The following is an 18,870-nucleotide window of genomic DNA, read 5'->3' on the forward strand; positions in this document are numbered from 1 at the left end:
GGGACCTCGTGTCCTACTTCACACCATTTTTACAAAGCAAAGCAAAGCGTTTCCATCCCTTCACCAATTTCTAGCCATTAGTGGCAATGCTGCAACCCAATCTTTCCAGCCAGGCATCCTGTGGGTTTTCCAGTGAACAGACTGGAACCCCCTCCACCCACTCCACTCCACTACCCATCTACCTACCCACCCACCCCATTTCCTAGTCACTTTGCAGTGCCCCACCTCTCTTGCATCGCCCCGCCCCTTTCCCATTGCCCTGACCCCGCCCTTCCATCCCTCTGTCTTTATGGGCCAGGCTGCACTTTGCCGGCCTCACCTGCCTCCCTGCGGCCCTACATCTGAGCATGGAGAGGAGGGCGCGCAGCAACTCCAGAGAGGCTCCGGGAAGAAGTGGGAGATCCTCTCCCAGGGGGGGCAAGAGAGCTAAGGCCGAGAAGGGAAGCAGAGACCACAGGCGCCAGGATGCGGGGCACCAGCGGCGGAGCCGGAGCCCCGGACCAGCAGGAAGCCCCGTGCGGACTGGGAGCCCCTCGGAACCCCGAACCCCTGCCGCCGCCGCCACTGTGGTAGACGTGGACGAGGTCCGGGGCTCCGGTGAGGAAGGCACTGAGGTGCTGGCGCTGCTGGAGAGTGAGCGACCTGAAGAAGGTAGGGACGGGTGGGGCGCCAGGGAGGGGGAGCCGAGATGGCACATCTAGTGGAATGGCTCATCGTCCCCCCCCACCCCCCCCCCACCCCCGCGCAAAGCCAGAGCACACTGCAGGGATGAAAGAAGTGTTAGGAACTTAGCAAACCCCAAGTTCATCTAAAGGGCACTAGAAGAAACACAAACAACAACAGCAGTTACAAGTCCTGGGGCTCAGGGCCACCATTCACGGAGGCAAGAGAGTGTAGTCCAGGACCCAGCAAAATGCAAATGAGCCAGCGTTGATACTTGTGGCCATGGAAGGGTATATGGATACATAATGTAAGTAAAGATACAAATGAGCTTTGTACAACCATGGCCCATTCTCCTCTCATCCCCACCTATCAGGCTTAGCTAAATACATTTCATGCTTAATTTGGATGAACATTCTTGTCAAAGAGCAGAGCCAAATAAAGAAAAGCTAGACCTGAATTTACATTTCAACTGTGCAATCCTAGTAAGGTGTTCACTGCCCATCTAATAACTACCATACCTGCATGGGGGCAGTTGTGAGAATAAAATGAGATGAGCTTGGGCAAATCATATGTTCAATTGCAGCTGACTCCTTGTAGCTAAACCACAAGAACATCCAGTCAAAGGAGAGAATGCACAAGAAAGTGCCCGTTTCGCTTCTGTAGGTGAAGCAATTCTTAGAAACAAAGTTATCAGCCTCTATTCTTTTATGTAATGAATGGAAGACATTCATTATACCTGAAATAGGCGAATGGTAGACATTGAGAGGAAAATAAGGAATAGCATGTTACATAAATAGCTCTCTGCTGGCAATATTTTCACATTTCCTGGTTACTAGCAATGCAGTAAATGCCAATTCATAGAAAGCTATAAGTTGAGGAAAACTCCTAAAATTCGCATGTAGTTTCAGTGGGCTGTGTTAATGCAGTTTGCAGAACCATCAAATCTTTGGTTATTAAAGATGGTTGGGTTCAATGCTATAGTAGCAGATCACATAAAGCAGGGTAAGTAAGGAAAGGAGCCTCCCCTCTTCTGGAACCCTTTCGACATGCCAGGCACACACTGGCTGTTTTATTGTTTCATAGTCCATCATCACAGATGAGGAAACACACCCTGAAAATTTAAATAACTTGTCCAAGACCTACAGCAGGGAAGTAGAGAGTGGGAATCTGGTGTAAAGCCATCTGACTCAGGGGCCCACCTTCATGGTTGCTGCCGCTGGTTTCTGTCATGGTATCACTGGGACCAACTAGTTGTTGCCTTGGATTAATAGCATCATTTCTGTGAGCTTTCTTCCATCTCAGCAGCTACAACAGGAGACACCAAAAGTGGGATGAGAAGTCCCTCTAGGGATGAGGTGGCTTTGCTGAACCCTGGCCAGGGAAACACAGACCACCTTCTCTATCTCAGCGCCACACTCCAAAGGCAGGCTTGTGGGAAATGGAAAACGGTCACCTTACCAAAATGTTGATTCTTAGACCACATCTGAAGGCTCTCCCTGCTTCCACGTTTAATACTTCACAATTTTCTTAAGCCAAATAAATGAACTATTTATTAGCAACTCATTCCAAGAAAATATTTTGTGAGTGAAGCTTCAGGTTAATTTTAAGTAGAGAAGTTCAAAAAAATAAAAAAGACAGGGAAGGTAGCCCAGTGGTAGAGTGCTCGTCTTGCATGCAGGAAGCCCTGGGTTCAATTCCTCAGTACCACATACATAGAAAAAGCCAGAAGTGGTGCTGTGGCTCAAGAGGTAGAGTGCTAGCCTTGAGCAAAAAGAAGCCAGGGACAGTGCCCAGGCCCTGGCAAAAATAAAAATAATAAAACATTTGAAAAAAAATAAAAAAGACAAAACAACAAAAGCCCTTAAGACCCTACTTGAAAAAAATAACAAGTAAAAAGGGATCAGAATATGCCAAGTGATAGAACATTTACCTAACAATCATAAAGCCCTGAGGTTCAGATCTCAGCACTCATTTAAAAAAAAAACTTTTTACCCTTTTGTAATTTTTAGCCATTTTCTGGTTTTATGTGAATCAGTTTCTCATACTTCATATCAGATTTCCATCACTCAGATTTCCATTCAGTTTAAATAATTTTAACAATCTGACATTCCTTCCTCCCTCCCTTCCTAATTCAGTAAGTATTTATTGAGCTGGTATGTTGTATCAAGCACTATATTTGGCCATGAAAACACAATGTAAACAAGAAAATCTGCAAGACCTTGTGTCATTGAGGTTAACTGTCCTTAATATCATTTTATCATCTTGCATGTTCTTCAGCTCCTTATCGCTTGTTTTTGCAGATACTAAATTACACTACATTCTCTGGTTTTCATAGATAGAAATTGATGAAGGGACTCTAGTGGAAGAATTTCAGACTTCAGAAAAGGTAGGAGATGGGGAAGTTATTTCATGGAGGGTGAGACTCTGAACACTTCACCCCATAGAGCAGAGTCTTTATGTGTATATGTGATTTCAGCCTTATGTGATATGAGACCTCTCTCTCTCTCTCTCTCATTACTTATGAGACACTTAGATAGTATAGGGATCTCATTGTACAGATGAGGAAACTACGTTTAAAGAAGTCCTATGCTCTGCTAAATGTCATCTGTGGACATGAAATGATGGAGCCAGCACTGAGACCCACTGGGACCAGTGGGTCCCACCACCAGACCACACCCTCAGTCTTCAGAACTCTGAGCACTCACTCTTATGTCTGATTCATTCCAATATTTCTGAAACATCTCCAAACTGCTCTAATGGTGATATCAAATATGTACTGACAAGTGAACACAGTGAATGTAGAAAGGTTTCAATGTAATTCTTTTTCATTTTAAGGCATCAAGTCTTCTGGTTTAGGGGCCTTCGAGTGGCTTCTTGTCCTTACTTCCCTGCTCTTCGTCATCCTGACTTTCCCCTTTTCCATCTGGTTCTGCATAAAGGTGAGTTTCCATGAGCAGCTAACAAGTCATTTCCTGGTGCCTCCTACTGACCACAGCAGGCACCTCTTGGTGTGTATTTTGCTACTGGCTGTGGCTCTGTCTGGAATGCCTCCAGGAAAGCTTTGACTCCTGCAGGACCTGGCTCAAATGCCATGATGAAGCCTTTATGAGTCCTCCAGACTGCCAATCCCTTCCCTGTGCTCCTGGGCCACTCTGACCTCCACTCATCCAACCAATTGCCACATACATATTTGCTGAGACCTTGTTATCACCCATTAGACTAAGAGGCCCTTCAGGGAAGGGGTCACATGTAGTTCATCCACACTTGGTGACACAAAGACTGGCCCAGAATAGACCATGACATCTACTTATTCACTCCTGACATGGAAGAAAACTTCTCAGGCAACTTCGATAGCTTCTGAGGGCCATTCACCCATGGCAATGACACATGCCAATCCCTGAAGTAAACAAAAAACTCCGTGCCAGTTCAGAAAGCACATGCTGAGGTAGAATTAGAAGTGCTGGTTATTTATTGAGAGGCACTGCCTATGTCCAGTTAAGAGACAAGACTAGGGAGGAAAGACAGGAAATATAGATTTTACATCTATATTCATAAGATATATTGTATAGTTTTCTTGTGATATCTGACTTGTTTTGGTGGCAGGATAATACTAGCCTTGAAGCTATCTTAGGAAGACTGTGTGCTCTGGTTTTTGGGGGGAGGTGGAGAATTTGAGAGAAAGTAATAATTTCCTATCAGGTACCTGGAAGAATTCACCAGTGAAGCCAGTTGGTCTTGGATTTTTAGTGGGAAGTTTCCATTTTCTTTGTTTTTAATTTTTCCAGTTTATTATGATATATTTGAAAAGTAAAAATTATATTTATTAATACAATGTGTTTTTTTTAATTGTGGTGCCATGAACCTAACCCAGGGCTTCCACATATTAGATAAGCATTCTACTACAGAACTATCCAGTCTCAGTATAATGCTTTTATATGCATATATACTGTGAAATGACTATGACCACCAAACTCATCACTTCATAGTTACTATTTGTGCATGGTGAGAACACCTAAAGATAATCTCAGAAATTTGCAAATTTACAATATAATATTAACTATGATCATCATTCTGTACATTATCCCTCATTCATCCTACATAACTGAACCTTTATCTCTGATAAAACTTCTTCTCAATAAGCCCAATAAGCACAGTTCTACTCTGCTTCTATGAGTTCAGCCTTTTTAGATCCCACATGAGATAAAGCAGTACTTATCTTTCTGTATCTAGCTTATTTATCTTAGCAAATTATCTTCTAGCTTCAGAATAGGAAAGCATGTTTACAGGAATCACAACGTTTGGTTCGTGTTTACACCAAAATGGTACACTATGCAAATAAAGATTATGCTGGAACCAATGACTGGTCTACTGTTTGTGTAGTACCATTCCCTGATTGGCCTGGGTGGAAGTGGCAGTTATGACAGTTGATCTTCTGTTGAGTTAAAGCACCTTTTTTGAAAGGGTGCATACAAAAAAGACTTATCCACAACAGTACTGTAATAATATTTGACAAAATTCGACTTTCAGCTGTGTGTTGGTGGCTCACACATCTAATCCTAGCTACTCTGGAGCCTGAGATCTGATGATTGTGATTCAAAGCTAGCCTGGACAGGAAAGTCTATGAGACTCTTCAATTAACCACCAAAAAAGCTGGAAGTGGTGTTGTGGCTAAAGTGGTAGAGCACTAGTCTTGAGCAAAAAACCTCCGGGACAGTGCCCAGGCTCTGAGTTCAAGCCCCAAGACTGGTGCCATAAGAAAAAAGAAAGAAAAAGATCAACTTTCACAGAGTGCTTGCAAAACAATTATCATCCAGATCATCCATGTTGTTGTTTTAAGGTAAAAGAAATAAAATGGACTTGTCTATGGTCACATATTTTTTCTTCATTCAACAACATGTACTGAAAACTATGTATTAGGCATTTTTTAGGCACAAAAAAAATCTATATCACAGTCTGGTGAGTGTAAAAGTAAGTAGATCAAATAATTTAGCAGTAGGACTCATATCCTGATACTAGGCCAAAAAGTGGAATTGGTGTTTGTTTTTAATAAATTTTTCTATTCTACTAGAATGTTCTCTACAGATAATCTTTTTGTCATCTCAAAATCTCTTTAAACATTTTCAGTGTTTCAAAATCCATGAGAACTGGCAAATTAAAGTCCAATTGGATCATTTTGAAACATCCTTAGAAGAAATTGCAGTTTGGAACAAAATATGTTATTAATATATACTCTCTCTGTTCACTAGCTAGTGAGTGATGCACATAAAAGCTAGCAATGCGTAAATCACTGCAAAGATAGAAGCTCAAAAAAGTTCTGATAAGATTTGTTTTTGAGAAGTCAAATTGGAAACATATTTTAGATCACAAGTCTTTAATCAAAATTCTACCCACAGACTCGAAAATTAACATTGGTCAATATACTTTTTTCCTTGGTTTGTCTGAAATTCCACATATACTGTGTCTAGATTTTAGAATATCAAGTGGTAATACAAATTTCTTTTGACTTCTCAGAACAAGTTCTTTCTAAAACTTAGGCTCATTCTCAAAAGACCAGTGCCTTTGAAGACATTATGTTTTATCTTGAAGTGATTTGAAAGAATTACACTTCCCACATTTCCCTTTAGGTTGTACAAGAGTATGAGAGAGTAATTATATTCCGATTAGGACACCTGCTTCCTGGAAGAGCCAAAGGTCCTGGTAAGAAATATGTGTTGTTGTTTTTTAACCCACACTCTCACCCACTTCCTAATTTGCTAATTTCTCCAATCCATTTATACATATTATAACACAGAGCTTAGGTTACTTGAAGCTACTTGATTCATGATATCCATGTTCCTAATCAGTTGTAAACCATGGAAGTTATTAAGAGACTCAGACAGTCATAACTACCAGGTCATAGGAAGGAGGGTGGTGTACTATATACCAGGGCTAGGCTGACTGGAATAGCAGGTCAGCTTGGGAGACACAGCTTGACAGTGGTCTGTAGATAGTGCTTGTGGTTGCAGTCAAGTGACTTCTCAGAGAAAAGCTGAATCCAGAATCCAAGGGGCTGGATTAAATCATGGAAGACAGGGTAGTTCTCTATCTAAGTAACAAATTGGTCTTTAGCTAGTGAAATAAAAGATAGATTGAAGCATTCCTGAGTTTGACCATCTGTGCTGACTTATGAAGATATTTGGATGGTCAGACATGGACTCTGCTCTCTAGAACCTTAAAATCAAGTGGAGGGCTGGGAATGTGGCTTAGCAGTAGAGAGCATGCCTAGCATGCATGAAGCCCTGGGTTTGATTCATCAGCACCACATAAACAGAAAAAGCCAGAAGTGGTGCTATGGCTCGAGTGGTAGAGTGCTAGCCTTGAGCAAAAAAGAAGCCAGGGACAGTGCTCAGGCCCTGAGTTCAAGGCCCAGGACTAGAAAAAAAAAATCAAGTGGAGATCTAAGCTGGTTATGAGATATAGGTAAAATTGTAGTTAACTTAAAAAGACTAGTAGTTGTGTTTGGAGATACAAGTCAGTCATGAAATACAAGAAGGAGCAATGTCCCGTGGAGTATGGTGGCTCATGCCTGTAGTCCTAGCTACTCAGTAGGCTGAGGTCAGGAAGATTGTGGTTTGGAGTCAGTCTGGCAAAAGTTCTTTTTTTTTTTTTTTTTTACCTTGATAAACTAGCCAGCTGAAAAAGATTTATTGCCCATTATATAAACAAATGGTAATTCTTCCATTTGATTTTAAAAGCACAATTAAAGAATCATCTTTACTTTGAACTCTGAAAAGCTAAGAAATTAGATAATGACTTTTCAGCTCTTAAATTGGAAGGATCTCAGGCTCGATGGACAGGCAGTAGTTCTAGAAACCCAGAGGATGTACAGGAGGATCCCTGGCCCAGGGTTAGTCAGAACCTTCCAGAGGAAAGTGCTGTGTGGCCAAGCTAGAGAGCAAAGCTAGAAGGCACCAGTCAAGTGGTGCTGTTGTAAGAATGTTCACCACAATGCGAAGCTGGGAGGAAAGAGAAGACAAGCATCCTCATAGCAGTGCCTGCCTCCTTCCAGCTGCCTCATACTGCCACCTTCACTGCACACAGTGCAGTTACCTAAGGCAAAAAGTTCTTTTTTTTTTTTTTTTTTTTTTTGCCAGTCTTGGGCCTTGGACTCAGGGCCTGAGCACTGTCCCTGGCTTCTTTTTGCTCAAGGCTAGCACTCTGCCACTTGAGTCACAGTGCCACTTCTGGCCATTTTCTGTATATGTGGTGCTGAGGAATCGAACCCAGGGCTTCAAGTATACGAGGCAAGTGCTCTTGCCACTAGGCCATATCCCTAGCCCAGGCAAAAAGTTCTTAAGAACCCATCTCAACCAATAAAAATCTGTACATAGTTGCATGATCCTCTCATCCCAGCTACGAAAGAAATATAAATAGGAAGATCACAGCTCAGGCCAAACCAAGATAAACAGGAGACTTTATTAAACACAGAAGATAGAATTCAAATAGTATAATTCCTTAGAAAGACTAATTCAAGACCCAACAAAATAAGTACCAAGGAATGGATACTTGCAGCGGGTAGGGAAGGGAAGAGGGATAGATGAATTCAATCAAGAATTCATTGTATATACCACAGAATTGAGAAAAATAAAAGGTTGGTCAAAGGGAGATGACACAGATCAAGATGCATTGTATACATAAACTACTTTTGCAAAAATTCAATACATATCCTAAAAATTAAGAAAAATGAGGGGAGGGGTAGTTTGGGAAGTATGGATAAAAATGTTGAAAGAGGTGACACTGATCAAGACATATATATTCATAAGCTTCTTTGTTGAATAGCAGTGAGTCCTTTGTACAACTACTTAAAGATAATGAAAATATTTTTTAAAACAAAAGCCTACTAAAATGGTGAAACTAAAAAAGGGCTGGGGCACATTTAAGTGTTAGAATGCTTGCCTTGCAAGTACAAGTTCAAACCCAGTACCAATGGATGCCAATGGCTCATGACTATAATCCAGGCTACTCAAGAATCTCAGGAAGGAGGATTGCAAGCAGGAAGTTCCAGAGATCCTTTCTCAACCCATAGCTAGGCATAGTGTGGCATATGCCTGTCATCCTAGCTACGTGGAAGGGGGGAGATCAGGAGGACTGCAGTTTCAGTTGAGCCTCGGCAGAAAAGTACACAAAGCTCCCATATCAATGGAAGCAGATGAATAGGAAAGCATGCACCTGCTATCCTAGCTGCAATGACAGGCAACCTAAAATAGGAGAACTGAAGTATAGGCATGTGCTAATCTAACAAGTGCAAAAAAAAAAAAAAAAAAGGGGAGGGGGGGGCTGAGCACTCACTTACCTAGCAAACATAAGGTGCTGTTTCAAAACCAAATAATGTCAAACCCCACTATGGGAAAACATTTCCAAGTCCCACTGTCCTAATAGAGTGGAGAGAGCCCAAGTTCTCATCCTCCACTGGGGCTGAAAAGAACTGGTATCTGTGCTGCTCCCTAGATATATCCTGAGCTCTGTGAGGTTTTGCTGGCTCAAGCAGAGCTGTGACTCATACAGAAGCCCACAATATCAAAGAGATTTGAGACAATCTCAATACATCTGTTGATGCTTATTGTACATAGTTATTGGGTAGGAGAGGACAAACTAGCTAGCCAGCATGCTACTAGCATCATGACCCTGCTATTCTGATTACCTCTGGGACTTGCAGTTGAAGAAATAAATGCATGGAGATTACTGGCTCTGAAGTTTGACACATGGGTAAATCATACAAAACTATTTACCATAGCACTAAAGGCACTAAGTCAGATACCAAGATTAACAGTAAGGCATATGATACTATACTTGTGGAGCTCAATCTGGTGAAGGGGCAGACAGATATGTATGTGTGGTTAAGGTCTAGAAGGGTCAGCACCTACAAAAGTGACCTATGCAGTAAGCCAAGAAGAATCCCATTTACATCTGTTGTCCTGTTTACATCTGTATTCTGAGTTGTAATAAATCTCCCTCTAGCCTCCAAAGAGTCTCAGATTGAATAAAAATTATATGGTTACCTCTGAGATACAAAAGTAGACCAGTGGGGGCTAGGATGTAGCTCAGTGGCAAAGCGCTTGCCTAGCAAGTGCAACATCCTGGGTTCGATCCCCAGTACCAAAAAAGAAAACACACACACAAAAAAAATACAGTTACAAAAATAGACCAGTGGAACAGAGGTGGAATTTCACAGAGGTGGTCTCTGTGTAGTTAGCAGGCTAATAAATGCAATGCAGTGTACAACCTGATTCTGCAGTGTGCAACCTGATTGTTGAAAAGTGACCCTCAAACTGTCTTCACACTTCCTATTCACCTGTCCTTTTTCCCACTCCCTCTGCTAGGTTTGTTCTTCTTTCTGCCCTGTCTGGATACCTATTACAAGGTTGACCTCCGTCTCCAGACCTTGGAGATACCCTTTCATGAGGTAAGGCGAATGGTGGCCTCTGCTTTCTCTCTACATTTACACGGTCCAGCTACCAGTCCTAGCTCAAAAGACTATGCTCAAAAGTAGGAAAAAAGTAGAGATGCGGACATCAGAATTGAAAAGTTGTGTATGAAGGATACAAGCAACAGAGTGAAAGGCCACCTTGTGAATGGGAGAAAATATTTGTAAATCATGTATCTTGTAAGGGGTAGATATCCAGAATATATACAGGATACATATATATAGATAGATACATATATATATATATATATGTATCAACAAGAAAAAGCAAAAAGCTAACCCAAACATGGATGAAGAACTTGTTATGACTTAATCTTATATATCTATTAAATGGTCATTTAGCCTACATTTAGCTAAGCACACTTGGATGTTATTTGATAGGTACTTTCCAGATGAAATTAGAATTTAAGTCTGTAAACTTTGAATAAAGAAAAACTAGGACATAGCTCAACTAGGCTAGAGCACTAGCCTAGTGTGGGCACATATACACACACAAACTGTTGGTTCTATTTCTCTGGAGACTCAAGCTAGATTTGAATAGAAATTTCTCCAAAGAAAATACACAAATGGACAATAAACATATGAAAATATGGATAACATCACCAATTGCTAGGTAAATGCAACCTAAAATAAGAACATCCAGTTCATAACCAGTAAAAATAATCACAACAGAGAGCTAAGGGCATGGCTCAAGTGGTACAGCACCTGCCTAGCAAGTGTGAGGCCCTGAATTCAAACCTGACTACCAGCCAAAAAAATGTTAAACCAGAAAATAACAAATAAGGAGGAGGATAAAGAGTGACTGGAATGTGTGTGCCTTGCTGTTGGGAGAACAAGATGGTGCCACACCATCTCCATAGTAGCTTAGCAAAACATTAAAAATGCTATTACTACAGGATCTAGCAATTTCAAAGAATTGAAGGCAGGATCCTTAATAAATATTCATGTTCCTAGTAGCATTATTTACAATAGCCACGCAGGAAATGCAGCCCATGGATAGCTGAATAGATAAAATGTGATATATAACCTATAATGGGATATTATTCATTCTTACAGGGATAGGGAATCTTTTTCCTGCCAAGGACCATTTGATATTTAGATCATTAGAGAGCCATACAAAATAACCAATACAGGGCTGGGAATATGGCCTAGTGGTAGAGTGCTTGCCTTGCATACATGAAGCCCTGGGTTCGATTCCTTAGCACCACATATATAGAAAAAGCCAGAAGTGGTGCTGTGGCTCAAGTGGTAGTACACTAGCCTTAATTAAAAAGAAGCCAGGGACAGTTCTCAGGCCCTGAGTTCAAGCCCTAGGACTGGCACAAAAATAAAAATAAAATAAAAAATAACCAATACAGGCAGATGGTTGTGAGCAGCAAGTAGGAAACACTCAAGAAGCATGTGTGTCTGTCCTGTCCTGTTCCAAATGACCTCATGGGTCTTACACAGCATACCGACAAGGCATTCCCCACTCTGGCAAGAAAGGGAAATGAGATGTATTCTACAACATGGATGAAGTTCAAGAACATCATGCTAGTGAAATAAGTCATCATAAAAAGACATATCACATGGCTCTCCTTTTATGAGGTATTTAATCAGAATCACAGAGACAAAATGGTGTTTTGCACGAGCAAGAGGAAGAGGATATTAGGGAGTTATTGTTTCATACATACAGAGTTTGTGTTACAAAAAATTTCATTATAGAATAGCTGCACAATATTATCAAAGTATTTAATTCAGAGTTGTATTTTGAAAAATAGTTAAGATGAGCCAGGCACTGGCGGCTCACACCTGTTAGTCTAGCTACTTAGGAGGCTGTGATCTGAAGATCACCTTTTGAAGCCAGCCTGAGAGAGGATGTGAGACTCCAATTAACTACCAAAAAGCTTGAAGTGGAACTACTGCTCAAATGATAGAGCACTAATCCTGAGCAAATAAAGCTCAGAGAAAGCATCCAGGTCCTGAGTCCAAGCATAGAAACAGCGTGCATGCGTGCAGAGAGAGACAGAGAGAGGTTATGTTGTGTACATCTTAACACATAAAACCACTGAAAACATATTTACCCTAACCCTACTACCCATAGATATGTGTTGACATACAACCTCCCAAACTATTCTATGTGGGTATATTTATAGAGTTGTATAGCTGTGTGTATCGTACTATTTGTGTTTTGTTTTGCTTTTTTGCCAGTCCTGGGGCTTGAACTCAGGGCTTGAGCACTGTCCCTGGCTTCTTTTTGCTCAAGGCTAGCACTCTGCCACTTGAGCCACAGCACCACTTCTGGCCACTTTTTGTATATGTGGTGCTGGGGAATTGAACCCAGGACTTTATGTATACGAGGCAAGCACTCTTGCCACTAGGCCATATCCCTAGCCCTCATACTATTTGTGAATGATATTATATATGCTAGATAGAATGTTTTCACCCCAAATTACACTTTACTGTTTTTTATAAGAGGATTTACAACAGAATTCCTTTAAACTATGAGTTCTTTAGTGTGGTATCTCTAGGTCTGTATTTTTTTTTCCAAACAGGGTCTCTGGTTGCCTATGTTAATTTCAAGTGATCCTGATCCTGCAACCTGCATCCCTACACTGGAACCACCAGCTGGCATATACAGCTCTATAGTGTATTTAATAAAAACTCAATTATTATTATTTTTTCCAAGTTCAGGGGCTTGAATTTAGGGCCTGAGCACTGTCCCTGGCTTCTTTTTGCTCAAGGCTAGCACTCTACCACTTAAGCCACAGCACCACTTCTGGCTTTTCCTATATATATGATGCTGAGGAATCGAACCCAGGGAATCATGTATGCAAGTCAAGCATTCTACCACTAGGCCATATTCCCAGTCCCAAAACTCAAGTATTTTTAAAAACAGGTTTAATTTATCTTGGTGGTATAAGGATTTGAAATCAGAGCATAGTGCTTGTGATGCAGGTGCTCTATCACTTGAGCCATGCCTCCAGCCCTTTTGCTTTGGTTATTTTTTAGAGAAGAGTCTCATTTTTTGCCTGGTTGGCCTAGACCATGATCCTCTTATTTACACCTTCCATCATAGCTGGGATGACAGGTATACACCACCACACCCAGCTCCTGATTAAGATGAGGTTTCCCAAACTTTTCACACTAGCTAGCCCTCAAATGATGATCTATTTCATGAATATCTAGGGTTATAGGTGTAAGTCACCAGCATCTGGCTAAAATAATGTCTAGTTTGAACAAAGGATAGGATGCTGTACTCTTTCTCTGAAAAAAATTCACTTTGAATACCTTTAGTTCCTCTCCTTTCACATAGGGAAGGAATCCAAGAACCCAGACTGTTAACCAAACTTTTTTTTCCTGCCTAGGTTGTAACTAAAGACATGTTTATAATGGAGATAGATGCTGTCTGCTACTACAGAATGGAAAATGCCTCTCTTCTCCTAAGAAGTCTTGCTCACATGTCAAAAGCCATTCAGTTCCTGGTGCAAACCACCATGAAGCGCCTCCTAGCACATCGCTCCCTCACTGAAATCCTTCTGGAGAGAAAGAGCATTGCCCAAGATGTAAAGGTAATTAGCACTCATGGTTCATGATACCATCCCTTAGGGGACAGAGAGTTAATTAGGAAGTTTCCCAGTTGGCCCCTGTATCAATTAAGTCTCCATTTGAGCCTCTTAACAGTACCTCTACAGTAACCCCACTGAGTGCACACTCCCTGTGAAGTACACATTTGGTGCAGTGTTGGGAGTGGCTGCTGGTAGGAGTGATAGAACTTGCAGGGATGGGCGGAGGGGCTGCTGATAGACAAAGATCATTGAACTTGCTTCCTAGTAGCTTAGAGTCTAGCTAGGGATGAGCACAATGTATGTAGTTAAATAATGATAGTTTCAAGTAAGACATTTTCATAGGTTAAGATGCTGCTTAGCCTTCTATGATTAATTTTCCAATCTTTTGTCTAGACTTAATTGGTTTGGAAACAATTGGAGTTCACAGAGGGGAGAAAAGTGAATACTGTCCCCCAGGTAGCCTCACTGAAGAAAACACAAGAGCAAAGCAGAATTCCAGGCAGTGGGCCAGTCCAGTGACTGACCCTATCCCTGAAACTACAGGGTGCCTAAGCCCAGCACAGGGTGAGGAGACTGTAAATCAGATGTAGGCAGGAGAACCTCAGATATTAGGACACTAAGAATCAGAGGAACTGCATGATTACTGCATTATGCAATCTGAACCATCACTAACTTTTACAAAATCCAAATGTTTGTGATGTGTACAACCTAGGAGATTCTGGGAGGAGAATCTATTCCCATGCCCTTGTCAGCATCTTGCCAGCCTTGCTCAGTCCCTCTTTCCTCTCTCCATCTCCACTGCACTACTACACCCATGTTTTCATTATGGAATCTCCTTCAGGTCTGCTTCTTAAAAGACACCTGCGATTATCTCTGGAGCCCACCTGGCTTATCCAGATAGCCTCATTTGAAGAGAGCCTTTGACTTAATGTCATCTGCAAAGTGCTTCTTGGGCTAACTCTCACAGGTGTTAGGAATGGGGACATGGACATCTTTGGGGACTATGGTTCAGCCTACCACACTGTCTTTAGTCCCACAAAGGATTACTCAGTGGCACTTTGCAAGTTAAACAACTCCGTGCCATGCATTGTGAAGCTTAACCAACACAGACAAGCAAGTAGCATCCTCTCAGAGAAAGTGGTCTTAATTTAGAACTATGGCCATTTGTCATAGATTGCTCTCCTACTTGAGCTTCTCACTGACATCCTGATTCTTCCCTCCTCAGGTCGCCTTGGACTCAGTGACCTGCATTTGGGGCATCAAAGTGGAAAGAACAGAAATGTGGGTAGGAAAATAACCAGGAAGAACAATACAATAAGAGGAGATATTCTGATTTCATTTTAAGTTTCATTTGAAAAATTATTTTGAGTACTCTCTCCATATTGGTACCAGTTTAGAAAAAGAGCAAAAGATGACCTAACATCTCATAATCAATATACAGCCACTGTAACAATTGAAGAAATTACTCTTGGTTCTCCTCATTATGTTTTAGAAGGCCATTTTTTAAAGATGAGGTACACATAAAACTACAAGTTTAGCCATTAAAAACTGTACAGCTGCTGGGCACAGTGGCTTATACCTGTAATCCTAGCTACTCATAAGGCTATGATCTGAAGATCAAGGTTCAAACCTAGCCTGATCAGACAATCTGAGATATTCTTAGCTACAATTAACCAGAAAAAGTCAGAAATTAAAACAAAGCTGATGTGTGGTAGAGCACCAGCCTGAAATAAAAAGATGAAGCAAGAGCTCAAGACCCTGAGTTCATGCTCATAATTGGCAAAAACAAAACAAAATGTGTACATCTTAGATGTCTTCGCATATTTATCCATTACTACCATCCAATTTCAGGACACTTCCATCACTGCAAAAGAAGACTTGCATTTATTCAGTAGGGACCTTGCATCCCTATGACCCCCTCAAGCCCTGGCAGCCACTAGTTGTTTCTTTCCCTGGATCTGCCTATTCTGCACATTTCACATAGCATGAAGCCTTTTGTGTCTGGCTTCTTTTGAACTTAGCACATTGCCTTCAAGATTTAAACCCATATTATAGCATGGATCAGCAATTCATTGCTTTTAAAAATCAAATAATATTCCATTGTATGGCTAGACACTTATCCATTCATCACTTAGCCACTTTTTGGCTCTTAGGAAAAATGCTGCAATGTACATTCATTTGCAAGATTTTTGTGTGAATATTATTTTCAACTCTCTTGGCTATATTCCTAGTAGAATTACTGGACTATATGGTAAGTTTTAGAACTTTTTGAGGAACTGTTATACTATATAAACAGTAATAACTAGGGCAATAAGCCAGTTTGGTACCTTTATTTTTCTTCGTTGGGCTTGGGGCTTGAACTCTGGGCCTGGGCACTGTCCCTGAGCTCTTCAGCTCAAGCCTAGCACTCTACCACTTAAACCACAGTGCCACTTCTGGTTTTGTGGCGGTTAATTGAAGATAAGAGTCTCACAGACTTTCCTGACTGGGCTGGCTTTGAACTGCGATCCTCAGATCTCAGCCTCTTGGTAGCTAGGATGACAGGTATGAGCCACTGGCGCCCAGCTTAATTTGGTACCTTTTATGCAATATATTAAGATTGTTTTTATTTGGTCAGTTCTACACTTCAAAATTAGTTCTTTTCTAACTTTAGGCACATCCCTGTTCACTTTGATATTAATTATATGGATAGTAAAGCTGTGCATTGTTCATATGTAACAGCTGGGACATAGATTAAATCTGAAGTGGGGGAAATGCTGACCACCTGTGAACACCAAATACAAGATGTGTGAAGACACTGGGAGAGCCTCCCTGTAGTCCATGCACTAAACCACACCTGTATTTAAGGAGCTGACCCGCCATGTACTTCCCAGCACTTTCCATTTACTGCTCGTGGAAGTACACTAGACCAGCAGCAAGCCATTAGGAAGCCCTAGCTGCCAGAACCCCACACGGACCTGCCCGCTTCTCTCTTTCAGTAAGGATGTGCGGCTGCCGGCTGGGCTTCAGCACTCCCTGGCTGTGGAAGCGGAAGCACAGAGACAGGCCAAAGTACGGGTGAGCCAGCACTGAGCACCCACCCTCCACTGAGGGGTTTGAGGACCACCACAGAAACTAAAGGCAGGCCTGCCTGTAGAGCACTCTCTCCCTTTGCTTGCTTACCTTCCACTCATCCTGGCACTGGGGGCAAAAGTTGCTTCCAGAGTGGTCACATCCTCTGTTCTAGCGAAACGCCTCTCCCTGGCTCCAAAGTGGCTGCCTCTACCTTCACCTTCTTAAAAACATCACCCTCCCAAGCCCTCTTCTCGCACAGGCATCTTTCCTTGAGGAATCTCAGCCAGCTGTGTTCGCTAGGTTACAGGAATAGGGTACAGGTGAAGGGATGAAAGGAGGCAGCTTTCTCTCAAAGAACAGAGTAGGTGAAGGAAAACCTCCTAACCGCATAAGAGCTCTGCTCACTTTGGGATACTAAGGACAAGTGTGGAGGAAGGTCTGGGCAGAGTTGTTCCAGGCTAACTGAGCCTAGTCTTCTGAGTCCATTCTCAGGTGACAGTGACTACCGAGCTATCTATTTGTTGTGGGGAGATGGGTACTGGGGCTTGAAACTCAGAGCCTTGAGCTTGTTCATCAAGTGCTCCCTTGAACATCGCCCCCACCTTTTTTTGGCTTTAGTTTATTTTTCAGATAGTACCTCATGCTTTTGTCTCAAGGCTTGAGACATGATCCTCTTAGCCCACCTGTTAAGTGGCTGAGACTATAGATGTGAACCAGCCTGCTTAAACCTTAACTATTATTTTTTCTCCAGTATTAAGTTTTAAACTCAAGGCCTTGTGCTTGCTGGGAAGGTGCTTTCCTACTTGAGCATATCCCTGTGCCCTCCCTACTTGTTTGGACCAAGTCGGAATTTAGCCATTTACAGGTCCATGCTTTGCCTGAACATTAACCAGCTGCAAAATACTTATTTTCCAGACTGCAAAATACTTATTTTTCCAGCTCACCAAACATGAATAACTCCTCTGACACTTTTCTATTCTTGTCATGGTCTTTGACAAACTATTTTAAATTCAACTGGTAACTCTCTTGCTGCTCCATATCCTTCTAAAAGGATAGTGGCTGAATTTGTTCTGTTGAATTTGTTCTGTCTGCTGCCTGAGATGTGCAGTGCTTGTTGGCGGAATCAAAAGTGAGTGAAACCTTCAAGGGTGAAGAAGCCCAATCATTTTGCTTTTCTTCTGTTTTCTAGATGATCGCTGCAGAAGGAGAAAAGGCTGCTTCCGAGTCCCTAAGGATGGCAGCTGAGATTCTGTCTGGCACCCCGGCTGCTGTCCAGCTTCGATATCTGCACACCCTTCAGTCATTGTCCACAGACAAACATTCCACTGTGGTTTTACCTTTACCATTTGATATGTTAAATTTCCTGTCTTCTCCCAGCAACAGAACTCAAGCAAGCATCCCCTTGCCAAGTTCTCCCAAATCTGTAGAGCCACTAAATCCCAAAAAGAAAGACTCTCCCATGTTATAGAGGTAGTGTGTTGAGGGGATCCCCCTCCCATATAAAGCCACCTCCCTGAGACATGCAGCATTTAATTCCCCCTTTCTGCCCTTCCTTGGTTACGAAATGGAACATTCTGATGCACAATGTCACAATGTGGCCAGTAATAAGGACACAGTGATGTAATGACAGAGAAGCAATCTAACAAGTTTAGGCCATCTTGTCAGAGTACTTCTGGAAAGAGCTTTGATCAATATTCTCATCTGGAAAGAATTTTATGTCAAAATGTAGTTCAATTTTGATTGAAGACTTAGTTCAAGTGTCCTTTTGACTACTAGATATTCTTTAGTTCCTTTAACAGGATCTTTTGTAGCTGCCACAGCCCTGTCTGAGCCCTTACCACTGTGATTATCATACTCAGTTGCAATCCAGTGCCCAAGATATAGGCTTCTCCCAATAAACTCCTAGTTCTTCAACATCTCATCTAATATGTCCTCCTCCCATACTTGGTCTATGTTCTTCATACCTAACCCTGACAGTCTCAGTACAGTCACAGCTAAATGTTTCTTCATGAATGGAAGAAAGAGATATACTCAGGTTAGATAAAAAATTTACACCTGACTAAAGAATTTAAATGCAATTCTTTATATGGACTTTCCTATGTGAAATAAAGAAATAAGTAAAAGGAGAAAATCATCTAATAT

The 18,870-nt window shown here is 41.7% G+C and overlaps 1 protein-coding gene across 1 annotated transcript; it reads left to right on the forward strand.

Annotated features, from left to right (window-relative positions):
• The first annotated feature begins 314 nt into the window (after positions 1-314).
• Nphs2 (NPHS2 stomatin family member, podocin) lies at positions 315-18,742 on the forward strand. Its single transcript, XM_048356702.1, has 8 exons — positions 315-651; positions 3,499-3,602; positions 6,288-6,360; positions 10,023-10,105; positions 13,474-13,677; positions 14,900-14,955; positions 16,653-16,731; positions 17,918-18,742. Exons 1-8 carry the CDS (start codon positions 348-350, stop codon positions 18,194-18,196), a joined length of 1,182 nt encoding a protein of 393 aa, XP_048212659.1. The 5' UTR covers positions 315-347; the 3' UTR covers positions 18,197-18,742.
• The last annotated feature ends 128 nt before the right edge of the window (positions 18,743-18,870 follow it).

This window comes from Perognathus longimembris, chromosome 11 (assembly GCF_023159225.1).
Source record: "Perognathus longimembris pacificus isolate PPM17 chromosome 11, ASM2315922v1, whole genome shotgun sequence".
NCBI classification, from domain to species: Eukaryota; Metazoa; Chordata; class Mammalia; order Rodentia; family Heteromyidae; genus Perognathus; species Perognathus longimembris.